Source organism: Puma concolor, chromosome B3 (assembly GCF_028749965.1).
Source record: "Puma concolor isolate L17-30 chromosome B3, mPumCon1.1.hap2, whole genome shotgun sequence".
NCBI classification, from domain to species: Eukaryota; Metazoa; Chordata; class Mammalia; order Carnivora; family Felidae; genus Puma; species Puma concolor.
This window is the reverse complement of record NC_141672.1, coordinates 49,205,030-49,219,018: the sequence shown is the minus strand read 5'-3', so window position 1 is coordinate 49,219,018 and position 13,989 is coordinate 49,205,030. Positions and strand designations below refer to the sequence as shown.

Below are 13,989 nucleotides of genomic sequence, written 5' to 3'. Positions count from 1 at the left end.
GATCTCTTATTCTAACGAGGTTGGCTTTTATGGTGTTCAGCAGAGAAAGCTGAGAGGTACAGTGCCCTGTTTCCTTAAATAACCCATTAAGCATCTTTCGTTCATGTAATTATCTGAGCCATTTTTTAACCTATTTATGTTTTCAGCCAGTACCACTTCTGGGGATAATGAGTTCTGTAAGTCTGTTGCCCGCTGTGTGGAGTATTTGGCACAGCACCTCCTACAGTGTTTGGGAGCTGCCTCTTGCCTCCCAACCTTTCCGTACTTTGTATTATTTTTCTATCCAAGAACTCTAGCTTTAAAAAAACCAAAAAAAAACCCAAAAAAACCGTTCTTCAAATTGTATTCCTTGAGTAATTGGCTCATTTCCGCATTTCTTATGAAAATAATAATAGAGCTCAGCATGAAAGTATTACTGTATAGAATATGCTGATTGTCATATTCTAGTAGAAAGAAAAAAGAGAAGAAACTATATCTGTACGTATCTAGCCTCCTTTTAAGACATTTTCTTGACTTCTGAGATGCTAGAGACAGGCTTCTGTTGCATTTACTTCCTTTGCCTTGGATTATTCATCTGTAAAATGGGGAGAATAATAGCACTGGGCTCATAGGCCAGATGGGAAGAGTGAACAAGTAAATACATAATATCGTGTTTAGGTGAGAGCCTTGCACATAATCAGAGCTCAGTAAATGTTAGCCACTCTGACTGTTGGTAGTGGTGCTGTTTTCCCCGCAGGACCTCAGACCGGAAATCACTTTGTAACATATAAGGATTCCATAACCTTCTATGATTTTGCAGTGTCGCTCTTTACAAGGGCAAAATAGCGCTGACCTGTCACTTTAGTCATCCTCTTGACGTGGTTTTAACCTTACTTTATTTTGCAGACCATATGTCGAAAACCAAAGACCTCCACCGATCGACACAGCTTGAGCCTTGATGACATCAGGCTTTACCAGAAAGACTTCCTGCGCATTGCAGGTCTATGTCAAGACACTGCTCAGAGCTACACTTTCGGGTGTGGCCACGAACTGGATGAGGAAGGCCTCTACTGCAACAGCTGCTTGGCTCAGCAGTGTGTCAACATCCAAGATGCTTTTCCAGTCAAAAGAACCAGCAAGTACTTTTCTCTGGATCTCACTCATGACGAAGTTCCAGAGTTTGTTGTATAAAGTACGTCTGCGTGTAGCTAGCCACACAGGCAGCCTGCTGTCTGCTGGAGGCCGGAGAAGCCACGGGTTCTCTCTTTAAGTATCGTGCCATATTTTCTTCACCTGACCACCACATAGCTCTTTCTTTATGATATTTGCAATGGAAATAAAAGCCTTGGGACAATTGCACTTTAAGTATTACACAGAGAGAAAAGAACTGCAGAGAAGGTACAGCAAGACAAGTGCCCGGAAGTTCGTGACCCTTTGGAAGGAAACGTGCTTTACTGGTTACCAAGCCTTCAGAATATTGAATTGTGGTGTGTTTGTCCCTCGTTTTGTTTTTCATTTTGATCATACGACATCACATTTTTTATCATGTGAAAGATGTTATTAGATTGATTTGTTTGCTTGTAAATGTGTGTGTGTGTGTGTGTGTGTGTGTGTGTGTGTGTGTGTGTGTGTGTGTGAGACTCCCTCATGCACGTGGTTTGAGGGAGGAGAGAAAGGAGAGTCTCTCCTTTTAAGGGAGAAACCATTGCCTGGTACATAGCCATTGCCGCCTCGCTGGGGCTGTCCCAAAGTGAACACTAATGAAGTGGTCAAAATCTTGTAGTTCTAGCAAGCCAAAGATATGTACATAACAGAAATGCAGCCCGGGGCCAAGAAGACATGAATGAAGCAATAACCAGAAGGCTATGTGTGCTGTGATGCCTTGTGACTCCTTCATGCCTGGTCAGTGCCCTGTCCTCCTCCTGCTCTTCGCGAAAGCTCTGGGACCCAGCTAGTTTCTCGTCCGAGTAACTCGTTGTGTTCACATCTTCATGCGTTTTGTAGAGTTTGTAAAACCAGTTTCTGTTAAAACTATGGAAACGTCTTAGAAAATGTTTCTGCTTGGTGTTTTGTTTTGTTTTTAAATCAACAACAAATTGTAGTAATGCTTGTTTCTGCTTAAGCAAAACACCCTAACTATACATATATGTTATACATATATAAATACCTGAGATTGTATGTGTTTATATGTGTTTACAGCTTACTAACGCTTCATTTTGGCTTCCATGACTGTTTTGTGTACATAGTCATTCTTGTTTAATATGGAGGAGGTGTCACTGAATGAATGATACCTACAGACAATCAGTTAATATATGCAGAGTTAAGAACAACTGTTTTCCCATGTGTCTTTTGCTATGATTCTCAACCCTGGTTGCACACTAGAATTATTTGGGGAGCTTTAAAAATAATAACACTGTCTGGATCCCACTTCAGACCAATAAAATCAGTCTGTTGCAGTGAGGTCCAGGTGGAATTGCCTTTTCCTTTAAAGCTCTCCAGATGGAGCTAATATGCTACAGGGTTTAAAACCACTGCTCCAGAGGGTGTCTTTTTCTTAATTTTGAAGTTAAGGTATACAGAAAATGTCAGTGTTTGAGAAAGGACCAGTTTTAACAGTTACTGCCACTGCTATTAGGATATATAATGAAACCTCATCAGGAGAGTGAATTGATCAACCTTTAGGTGTACAGAAACAATGTTGTTCACACTTCAGGAGAGAACTTTAGCACAATGTCTTTCTATGAGATGTTTGTAATGATTTCGTATTTAACGACATTTGTTTACCATATTTTGATACACCATTTTTTCTATCTGCCAGGTTTTCTTAAAAAAAAAAACTATATATTATTTTCTAGAGAAACAGTCATATTTTTATACAAAATTAAGTTTTCAGGTAACAAAGAAATCGATTTAGGGTACAGCAGAACATGCAGTGTTCCCCAGGGGCGGGAGTCAGTATTATGAACATAAGGGGAGTGTGGACAAGCCTCACCTGTGCTGTGCTCGGACGCCTGTGTGCGGATGGGGCAGGCCAGTGTGGACACTGCAATCCCAATCGAATCAGTTCAACCCGACACTTGGAAAAAGGAACAGAAGTTCTATAGAGTTTTGTAGTCATGCGATTATTTTGTTTTTATCAAAAGTTTTAAAAGAACCAAAGTTTTCAGATACCAGAATGTACAAGTGTCTCAGTCTTCTGTATGAAAGGGTAGAAGGATCATCTAATGACAGCTTCACTTATAAGTAAGTCGTTAAATAGTCCACCATTTCTTATAGATGCTTAAGGGACAAATCCTAGGAAGTTTAACTCTCAAGAGCCCAGATCATAATGTGGTGCGTTTCCCTAGCTCTTAGCGTTTCTTGCAACATCGAGGCAAAAGCATATTTAATTCAGTATGTAGCGCTTTAGTTTCTCTGTGCTTCAGCCAGAATCAGGTCTTCAGGGTTCTGCCAGCATTATTGGTGGTTTTGCACACCCTCTTTCTAATTGGGTTTATGCATAGTCTTGTGGGTTTTCAAAAATGAAACATGCTAAGGAACATTTTTGCTTTTTGATCCTCTATTTGTGGCAGAATTATATATATGTATATGAAAATCCATTTTGGTTATCTACGTTTTGTATTTGGAAATTGTTTTAAAAAATAAAAAAGGAAAAGAAACGTATGAAGCTGTTATTTATTCTGCATTTGTTAATATCATCGCTAGTTGGTATACCAGTTGGTATATACTGCCTCGATACAGCGACATTTGTATTTGCAACAATGAGCTTTATATCTACATAAACTGTAAATAATCCTTTCTGTGAAAGGATCATCATATCAGGAAGATACCAAAAGTGTGTAAAAGAAAACTGCATTATTTTGTAATGATTTCTTATAGGCATTTCATGGTAAGATTAGCAGTCAATAAAGTTACTTTTTATTTGTCTTTAAAGTGCCGTTTTTTTTTTTTTTTAAGAGTTCTCAATTAAGCAAGAAGCATTAAAGAGTGAATGTTTTCTTTATGTTCTTCTTTCTTATAATAGGCCATGTTGAGGAACATGTAAGGGTCTGCGGTGGTAGGATTCTGAGCCCGGAGCCCCCCGTGGCGAAGCTGGTGGGGACTGAGCTGCCCCTGCTCCTGCTCTGCGTGTGTGAGGAGTTCACATATTAACTCCTTCATCCTCGTGTTTGCATACGGCGGGGTCTGTTCTCATTCTCGACCTAGAGACGAAGGAACCGAAGCTCAGAGAGGCAGTGGCAGCCAGCCGCTGTGCAGGCCTGAGCTGTGGGGCTAAAAGCACTCGATAAGATACAATTTTTTATTTTTTTAAATTAAAATGACTACTTTAACTTTTCCCTCAAAATAATCATCATTGGCGTGTTTTAATTTTAAAAAAGTAAGTGGTTACATTTAAAAGCATGCGTATCGCAAGGCTGGGCGTGAGAGCAAAGCGGCATCAGGGGGAGAGGCCGGAGCTGGCGGTCAGTAGACGGGCGTCGAAAGCACCGAAAAGCCTGGCTGTCCTTGTGAAAGAACGTCCATTATCTTCTCGTTACTCCAGTTTTCTTGGCTCTCGTGGGATTAATAATTCCAAGGACTATTTGGGGGATTAATAACGTAATAGTTATAACATGCCCCTGATCACTAAGGTGGGAGAAAGGAGGGTGGGTGTTTTCCGATCTTCTAACAAGCCTTTAACTTGTGTAGAATTGAGCCATGTGGCCATTCGGAAGCCTACAGTCCAAAACAAAAGCTTTCTGCTGAGGGGTAAACTCATGAATTTTGCAGTGTATCTGGTAAATTGTGAGTAAATTGGAGTCAAGGAAAAGAACATTTCTGGTCACCTGCTCTGTATCTGCCATTACACACGTCAAGTCTAACCTTCACAGCCCTTCAAGTAGTCAACTCATGTTACAGCTGAGGAAATGGTTAAACTTCCCCAAGATCCTACAGTTCATAAACAGAGAGCAGAGTTTTAAGCCCAAATCCATGTCCAAAAGCTTTGCTTTTTCTACTACACATACCACGTTATCCATTACACTCAGAGAAAGCTCAGAATCTGATAGGGAAGACAGACTTACAATTTGGATAATGTGATAAATGACATTTATTTGCACACTGTTTTTAAAATTGTTTTTAATGCTTCATTTATTTTTGAGAGAGTACAAGCAGGGGAGGGCAGAGAGAGAGAGAGAGAGAGAGACACAGAATCCGAAGCAGGCTCCAGCCTCTGAGCTGTCCACGCAGAGCCCGACGTGGTGCTTGAACTCATGAACCACAAGACCTGAGCTGAAGTCCGATGCTTCACCGACTAAGCCACCCAGGCGTCCCTGCACACTTCTAAAAAGAAAAAAAAAATTATTTTGAGACAGTGCATGAGCAGCGGAGAGGCAGAGAGAGAGAGAAAGAATTCCAAGCAGGCCCCATGCAGTCAGCACAGAGCTCTGATGTGAGGCTTCAACTCAACCATCCACCAGAGCCGAGATCAGATGCTTAACCGACTGACCACCCAAGCACCCCTGCCCACCTTTTTATTTATTTATTTTTTTAATTTTTATTTTTTCCAACGTTTATTTATTTTTGGGACAGAGAAAGACAGAGCATGAACGGGGGAGGGGCAGAGAGAGAGGGAGACACAGAATTGGAAACAGGCTCCAGGCTCTGAGCCATCAGCCCAGAGCCCGACGCGAGGCTCGAACTCACGAACCGCGAGATCATGACCTGAGCCGAAGTCGGACGCTTAACCGACTGCGCCACCCAGGCGCCCCTGCCCACCTTTTTAAAGCACCCCTATGCCAGACCTATAGAAGCATTATTTGGGTAGTACTCTGGTACAGAAGCAGTGGAGACCTGGGGGGTGGTAGTAGGGAGTGGGAGGTGGGAAGAACATAGAAGAGCCTTGAAGGGGGACTTCTGGCAGATGGGGGTGAGGTACAAACTGTCCACGCAAAGATTAGAAGCCATGGATGATAGTGCCCATTCAGGGGCCTTTAGGCTTGAGTAACGACTCTCCCCAGACTAGTCGTGAAAGGCTCTGGGTGCCCAGAGGAGGACACTGAGTTGTTTTTTTTTTTGTTTTTTTTTGTTTTTTTTTGGTTTTTTTTTTTTTTTCTGGACAGGGAGCCATTGAAGGGGGTTATAAACGGAAAGAGACATGTTTGAAAGACATTATTTGAGAGAAATAATGGGATCAGTGCCAGTAGAAGATAGGGACAGGGGAGCAGGACTGGAGAGATGATGATCTGAACAAGGATGTGGCAGCAGGGAGAAGAAAGATTCGAAACTTATGTAGCTATGCCTCCCTCACACCTCTCTCTCTCTCTCTCTCTCTCTCTCTCTCTCTCTCTTTCTCCCCCCCCCCCCCACCCCATCTCACGTCTCTCTCTCACCCACACACACACATTACGTTCTAAGCTAAATACTGGAGAAATAGGCAAGTTTCCATACTTGGCAACGTCCCTGGGAAGACCAGAAAGCTCACTACTGCTTTACAGAATGAATTACAATCTACTCTGCACGGATGCTTCCAATGTTAAAAATTGGCACAATGGCCACAACTACTCTAGTCTATAGGTTTTCAAGCTGGGCTGCACAGAAGACTGACCTGGAGAATTTAAAACAGCGATGCCTAGGGCCCAGACCAGAGCTTGTCATTTGTTTGGTCTGGGTGGGCATACGGTACTAGGAAAAGTTCAGCAAGGGAGGCTAGCTAATGTGCACCCACTTGTCTACAGTGAGCCCGAGCAATACAGACCAAGCAGACTACTTGCTCTGAACTAGCATGATCCACACTTGGGGTGCACTGGGTCTCCAGAGTGTCCCAGCATATTGCATTTTGTGAGAATGATAATGTTTTTACTGATAAAGAGGTCAGAGAGTGGACCAACGTTCAGGCAAGGCACTGAACTCATCATCCCAGGAAGTCTGAATACACCCACATTCTAGAGAGCTGGGCGTTACTTACACATAACTATTTTGCTAAGTATGAGAGTGGAGGTTATGTGAGTACAGTAAAATACTTCCAAATCTCCTCCCTGCCACTTTCATTTGCCTTGTCATTCCTCTGATGCTTTGTATGAGTTGATCGCTACTGAGAATAATGGAAAGAAGTAAGCTAACTTCCACCTAGCTCTTTGATTCTTAACACATTCATTCTGAATTAATGGAGGAGCCTGACCTCTGGAAAGTCCTCCTCAAATGCTATGAGACATTGTGGGTGATGGAGTTATGTACACTCAAGAGATTAATCGAAGGTCTATAAACAGGGCACAGCTATAATTAACCAACTCATTACTTACGATGGGTGTTTACCCATCTGGTGTGAACCCTAGTCTGTGAAGGTCTCCTCACTTTATTACTGTTATTATGGCAAGAGATGGATTTTATAAAAACAGATAGTTCCCAACTTAGAAAGGAATTATGTTCCAAGTTTGCTTCTAAATTGGTTGTTTGGTATTTAGAACACAACGTCGCCAAGTTCCCTAACTAGCCCACAAATGCCTGTTTATCCCAGAGATATTATTAGAGATGATTTTTTCCTGTGCATTAGTAACCACCAACAAAGAGGCCCAGAGTATAAATAAGATAGATGGAGTGACCCGACAACCAGATACAGAAGATAGCACTCCCAGTAGACCAATCATTCAATCTTCAGGTTTTACGTCTCAGGGTACATCCATGCCCAACTGTAGCTAAAAGTAGAAAAAGGCTTCAGGTAAGCTATGCCAAAACGAAGCAGCTCTAAGCCAGTTTCTGCCTTGCGGTTCCACGAGGGATGTTTCTAGGGTTTTCCCATCCACAACCCAGGCCCCGGTCCAGAGCTGCTCAATCCTGCTCTGCCATCATGAGAGTCAGCTGGAATGAAGCCAACCCCTAAGATCAAGTCACAGACCTTCTTCTGATCTACAGGTGGGAAGAAGCAGAAGCCCCAGGGTCTTATTGAAACTCTGTCCCTGCATTGCTACAGGGTATAAATAAGATGCTAAGAGAGAAGCAAAGGAGACTCTATCGGGGCCTTTAAAGGCAACAGCAAAGTGAGTGTGGAAGACCACGAAAGCTACTGGGGAAATTTAAAAGAGGCCTAAATTAATACCCCATGTTCCTAAAAGGAAAGACTCAATTATATCATTTTTTCCCATCAATTTCAATCAAAATCCCAACGATGAAACATCGTAACCATGATGGAGTAATAGGAGCAGTGCTACCCTCTCACCTTAAACAACTTTAAAAAGAGAAAAAATATGTATGAAAAAGTGTTTAAACCTTCTACCATAGCGCGGTAGAGGAAGCCCCAGAAGGACAAACATAAAGTTATCGCTGCTGCAGCTCACGGCCTGGAGAGGGTTTCCAGGCCTCAGTGAGGGAGGAGGAACCAAGCAGACCCCAGTGGTCTCCCAGAATTGAGAAAACAGGGTGGGAATTTGAGGAGGCCAAGGTAGCTAGAGTTCACAGGGCTGAGTCCCAGAAAAGAGCTGCACAGAGCGGGAAGAAGCAGGAGAGGGAGAGCAAATGGAGACAGCAAGCACTGGTTTCTCTCCCTCCTCAGCGGCACTCGGCCAGCACTTTGCTGACCTGTCATCTAGGCCCACTTTCAGGCTACAAGGGCAGAGAGAAGTAGCTATCAGCGGAGCCATAGAGCCTGCAAAGCCTCAATATTACTGTTTGGCCTTTGTAGAAAACATTTGCCAATTCGTCATCACTACCATTGATAACAGGAATTCTGTGGTGTTTTCTGCATCTGGAAAAGTGAACGTGTTCTCATTGGGTCTGTATTTCAAAAAAAAATTCTAGGCTATTCCTTGTAAATGTCTCTGGTCAATTTTGCACTTAATTGATTATTGATATGATTGGGTTTAAATGTTCCAATGTTCTCTTTGCTTTCACTTGTCCTATTCTCCCTTCTTTTTTTTTCCCCTTTGCCTTCTTTGGGCTTCGTGATTTTTATTTCATTTTCTCTCCTATGCCTCTTTATTTTTAGTAGTCTCTTTAAAGTTTATGGTATACACCATTAAGCTATCATAATCCACCTTCAAATAATATTACACTATGTCAGGGGTGCCTGGGTGGCTGCGTTAATTAAGCGTCGACTTCAGCTCTGGTCATGATCTCATGGTTCATGGGTTCGAGCCTCACATCGGGATCTGTGCTCATGGCTCGGACCGTTGGAGCCTGCTATGGATTCTGTATCTCCCTCTCTCTCTCTGCCCCTTCCCCACTCATGCTCTGTCTCTCTCTCTCTCAAAAATAAACTTAAAAAAATAATATTACACCACTTCAAATATAGTATAAGAAATTTATACGGGTCTTTTTGTTATTGCAGTACATTTGACTTTTTACGTATGTTATAAACTTCATAATACATTGTTCTTATTTTTGCTTAAAATGATCAGTTATTTTTTAAAGAGATTTAAAATACGAAAAAAATTGTGTTTTATCTTTACCCACATATATACCATTTCTAGGACTCTTCATTCTTTGTGCAGATAAAGTGTTTCATCTGGTATTTTCTTTTTGCCTGAAAGATTTCCATTTTTTATTTTTTTATTTCATTTTTGTTTTTGAAAGAGATTTTTGCTGGGTATAGTACTGAACCGCCCTTTTCTTTCAATATTTAAAGGCTTGCTGTTTAAGCTCTGTTGGATAGGACCAGAGAACCTTCAGTATTAGAAGAGAGAGTGAATGTGTATACAAGTGGTATCTTCTCATCTTTCATAACAAGAAGTTGACAGAGAACATTCCAAATTGAAAAAGCAGTGTACAAATATTTGTGAGAATGTTACTTTCAAATATGGAGGTAAATACTTTACTTCTAGAACCACCTTAAGAACTGAAAGTGTTAGCATCTGGGGAGGGAAGAGGAAACTGTTATTTTTTGTTAGAGGCATGATAGCACTTTCAAATAATGTAGACTTATTAACTTAAAATTTTTTAAAATTCTTTTTAAGAATTTAAAAAGTTATTTCAGTCACTAGCACAGAACCCTGGGTTCCCAGAGACCATAAAGAGAAAAGAATCAGCAAATGGAAGCAAGTGTGGTGGCCGTCAGTCTTCATTTTGAGGAACGGGCTGTTAAGTTTATCTCCAATGAACACGGTATGGATGTGAGCCCAGGAGGTAGAATGGAAGAGGGAGGCTTTTCCTTTGGGTATGGACTCTTCCTGATAACTCCTTGCAGGCTATTCTGGGAGGTGTTGGCCTATTAATGCAAAAGGCTTTGGGCAGCCACATGGGAGTTGTTTGTAGTGAAAGCGCCAGAAGGTGGGACGAATCTCCCTTCCTCCCTGCACACTGGGACATGTGGGGTTGATGCCCAGTGAAAGTGATCTGGCTGCCGTTTCCTTGGTGAGAACAGCCAGCAGATGGGTGTCTGGTAACTCAAAGCCTTTACTGAAACGGACCAAGGCAATTCCTCCACCTGGCATGGGCTTGGGGCTGACTCAGGTTTCAGCCTCCAGTCTCAGGGGGCTAAGACAAAAAGTGGGGCAGAAGATGGAACCCGAGGTCTTGTATTCGGAGGGAGTGGGTGGAGACACAGAGCCTGTCTGGATGGGAGACAATGATAAGCAGGAGATTGTTGATCAGTCTATCCCCTAGTTCAAGTGTTTACAAACCTGAATGATTTTCAGAAGCTCCAAAGACTTTTTTTTTTTTTTTTTAAGATAGATTTATTTCCAGGCCTCGCAGCACACCAGCTGATCAGAACCTGCAGGCGTTTTAAGGCCCAGGATTCTGTTTCTCCCACTCATTCCTCCACCACGGCCACCCCCACAAGCCCCGCTGTGCCAGTTCCAGACCAAGCCTGGCCTGCCTGTGGCCTCGGGGCAGTCCTCTCCCTACTTCAGCTTTCTCTTCTTCCTTATTAGCAATTCAGAAGCAGCAGGAACTTTCTGAAACCCAGAGGTAAAAATCTGCTTTTTGCCAGGGGGTTGGCAGCACCTGTCAGTTACCAATTCATGCTGTAGGAGAAGTCAGGGCTTCCTGGGAAGGGTGGGAACAAAGCTCTGCTATTGATTGTTGCTACTTTTATCCCATCACTTATCTTCAGTCAGAAACTCAAAAAGGCAACTGAGGGATTCAAAGGCAAAGAGTTCTTTCCCCTCTGAGGTCTGAGAAGTCTGGGCAGGCGTGGCCATTGTGCTTTTGCTCAGCTCCAATAGATGGCTCCCAAAATGACAATGCCTGAATGGGCTGAATTCAGTTATGGAAGATATGAGCTCTACTTTGGGAACCCATTTCTTCTTCTCACCCAGAACTGGTGAGATGGGATGGTATGAAGGGAATGCTAGAGAGCAAAGAAAAGCTTTCTTCCCCCCAAAATGGGCAGGTTGTGATCCGTGGCTTTTCTTTCTTTAATATGAGTCACCGGACATTGTATTCAGTTTCTTGGAGACCTCCAACAGATGGTTTTCCCATCGGGTTTTGGTATTTGTAGTCACAAAGGCCTCCCCAGAAGGGCCACACTGTCCCAAACTAAAATAGATTTTCTGTGATGAAGATAAGTGGTAAATGTAGAAACTGAACATCAGCAGAACCTTATCTCTAAAAATTACACCAGGTGGGGCACCTGAGTGGCTCAGTTAGTTATCTGATCTTGCAGTTCATGAGTTCGAGCCCCACATTGGGGTCTCTGCTGTCAACCCAAAGCCTGCTTCAGATCCTCTGTCCCCCTCTCTCTCTGCCCCTCTCTCTCTGCCCCGCCCCCGCTCACATAATCTCTCTCAAAAAAAAAAAAAAATTAAAAAAATTACACCAGGTTAGGGGCACCTGGGTAGCATAGTCAATCAAGCATTCAACTCTTGATTTCGGCTCAGGTCATAATCTCACAGTTTGAGATCGAGCACACACTCTGCGTTGAGCATGGAGCCTGCTTGGAATTCTCTCTCTCTCCCTCTCGCTCTGCCCCTCCCCTGCTCTCTCAAGCTCTTTCTCAAAATAAATAAACACTTAAATAAATAAAAATTGCACCAACTTATCAGCGTTAGGAGGGCAGAAACCACGGCATTCTTGCTCACAGCTGCATCCTGATGAACTAGCATCATGTGACTCAAAACGTGGTCAAAACATGTTAAGCAATGAGTTGAAATTCTGCCACCATGGGCCAAGCTGCCGGGTGAGCTCAGCTGGAACCGCAAGAAAGTACTCTCTACCTGGAATATTCTACCTCAAGCCCTTCTCCTCATTTCAACCTCAATTCCATGACCCCTCCGCAGAAAGTTCCCTGAACACCCAGCTGAAATGGGTCCCTCCATGGCATTTCTGCCACATAATACTATTTATTTCTTTAATGGCACCGGTCACAACCTCCAACTCTGATTCACTAATTCATTTATTATTCTTTCATTTTCAGCCGTGTGAGGGCAACCACACTATGAATCTGGCTTAACTCTCCCACAGCGCTTGGAGCAACTTCTTGGCACAGAAGGTACTCTGTGAATCTGAGTTGAATGAATACAGTAACATCAGATGATGAGAAGAAGAGAGAAACTTCTCTCAATTCTAAAACATATATTTTTTTTTTTATGATTTCTGGAACTGGGCTGCATCTTACCATGGATGAGCATATTTGATGCTGTATTTCATCCCCCACTCCGCCCTGCAAAGCAGTTAGGACATCAGGGTGCTCCAGGAGCAAATTGTATCTTAGCACCAGGTGAGGACAACACACAGTTTCCTGAGCAGAGAGCTTGGCTGCCTCTAATCCAGGATGCTTTTGCTGAGCAATGAGGAGGAGGGAGGCACATCAAAGGGGATGAAACAAGGAAACCGGTGCCTGGAAATTAGAAGGAACACAGACCATGAAGGACATCAGGAGAGGGCAAGAGCCAGCGGCAGTGGTGGTCTTCATCTGGCACCAGGGAGTAAGAATTTTCCTTCATCCTCACCCTCCTTCATCCCACCTTGGGTGGTGTGTGTGTGTGTGTGTGTGTGTGTGTGTGTGTTTAATGTTTATTTATTTATTTTTAAGAGAGAGCGCGCAGGCAGAAGAAGGGCGGGGGGGACACAGAATCCCAAACAGGCTTCAGGCTCCCAGCTGTCAGGACAGAGCCCCACGCAGGGCTCAAACTCACCAACCGCGAGATCATGACCCTGGCCAAAGTCAGACGCCCAACAGGCTGAGCCACCCAGGCGCCCCTCACCTTGGGTGTTTATTCAAGTGGCCAGAGACCACACATCTGATGCCTCATCCCACCTGCCTACTTAAGTCGGGCAAGGCACAGAGCCAAATCCCTCCACTTAGGGATTGCCCTCGTTTGAATAATCGCTTAAAGCAGCATCTTGTCAAAGTGTGGCCCTGCACCACCCACGTCAGAACTACTCAAAAGAGTTTGCGTAAAACGCAGATTCTGGGGCCCAAACCCTCCTACCGAGTCTGCCTCCACAAGCAGGACCCAGAATAAGCGCCGCCTCCGCCCCCCTCCCCCGCCCCACGTGATCCTTAGGTGAGTGGTTCTCAAACTTAAATGGAGGTGAGGGCACGATTCCCTCGCGGACCTAACTCAACCCCAGGCAGCCTCTGTGACAAACGGGAAAGGAATCCCACAGGCCAGGGCTGGGCGCGCTGGGCCCGGTGTGGGTGAGCTCTCCGGGACGCGGGCGGGGCCTGGGGGACAGCGGGGGGCGGAGCTCAGCCCGGGGGTGTCCCGGCCGCAGCCTGACCCCTGGTGGCCAGAGCGAGTGGTTTGCTGGGCAGGACCCAGTGCTTTTGGGCTGTAGAGAGTCCCGGGAAAAGTTAAATTCCACCTCCGCCGGCGGAGCCTCTGTTGCCAAGACTGGAACATTGTGAGGAGGGGGTGATCTGTAGTTTGTGGATTTTCCAACTTCTTTGGTTTGCCTCCATTGCTTACGCGTTTTGTCGGAGCCCCTCTCCCCTGAACGCCTGCAGGCGGCATTTTAGCTGCATTTCTATGTATCTCATCCGAGGGAGGAGGCGGGGGGGGGGGGGGGGGGGGGGGGGGTGGGGTGTGGAAGAGAGAGAGATGGACAGGAAGTTGGGTGTTTTTACAAGACATTTTTTTTTTGAAGGTTGGG

General features: G+C 44.1%; 1 protein-coding gene and 2 long non-coding RNA genes across 9 annotated transcripts in view; 2 read left to right on the top strand and 1 right to left on the bottom strand.

Moving 5' to 3' along the window:
* FRMD6 (FERM domain containing 6) overlaps window positions 1-4,325 on the top strand; it is a 241,979-nt gene extending 237,654 nt beyond the window's left edge. For 6 of the 7 annotated variants that reach the window (XM_086709760.1, XM_025919536.2, XM_086709759.1 and 3 more), the window contains one exon: window positions 886-3,912. In XM_086709760.1, the coding sequence (XP_086565886.1) occupies window positions 886-1,170 (285 nt within the window). In that variant the 3' untranslated portion in view covers window positions 1,171-3,912. Of the gene's footprint in view, window positions 1-885; window positions 3,913-4,003 lie in introns of those variants that run through there. The other variant, XM_086709764.1, reaches the window with a different exon arrangement.
* A 725-nt stretch (window positions 4,326-5,050) lies between these two features.
* The window catches only part of LOC147579960 (uncharacterized), a 45,562-nt gene continuing 36,623 nt past the window's right edge, over window positions 5,051-13,989 (bottom strand). Inside the window, exon 3 of the long non-coding RNA XR_015252375.1 lies at window positions 5,051-5,301. This is a non-coding gene — a long non-coding RNA (uncharacterized LOC147579960). The remainder of the gene's footprint in view (window positions 5,302-13,989) is intronic.
* Window positions 13,417-13,989, top strand: part of LOC112856431 (uncharacterized) — a 73,206-nt gene continuing 72,633 nt past the window's right edge. Inside the window, exon 1 of the long non-coding RNA XR_003223091.2 lies at window positions 13,417-13,534. This is a non-coding gene — a long non-coding RNA (uncharacterized LOC112856431). The remainder of the gene's footprint in view (window positions 13,535-13,989) is intronic.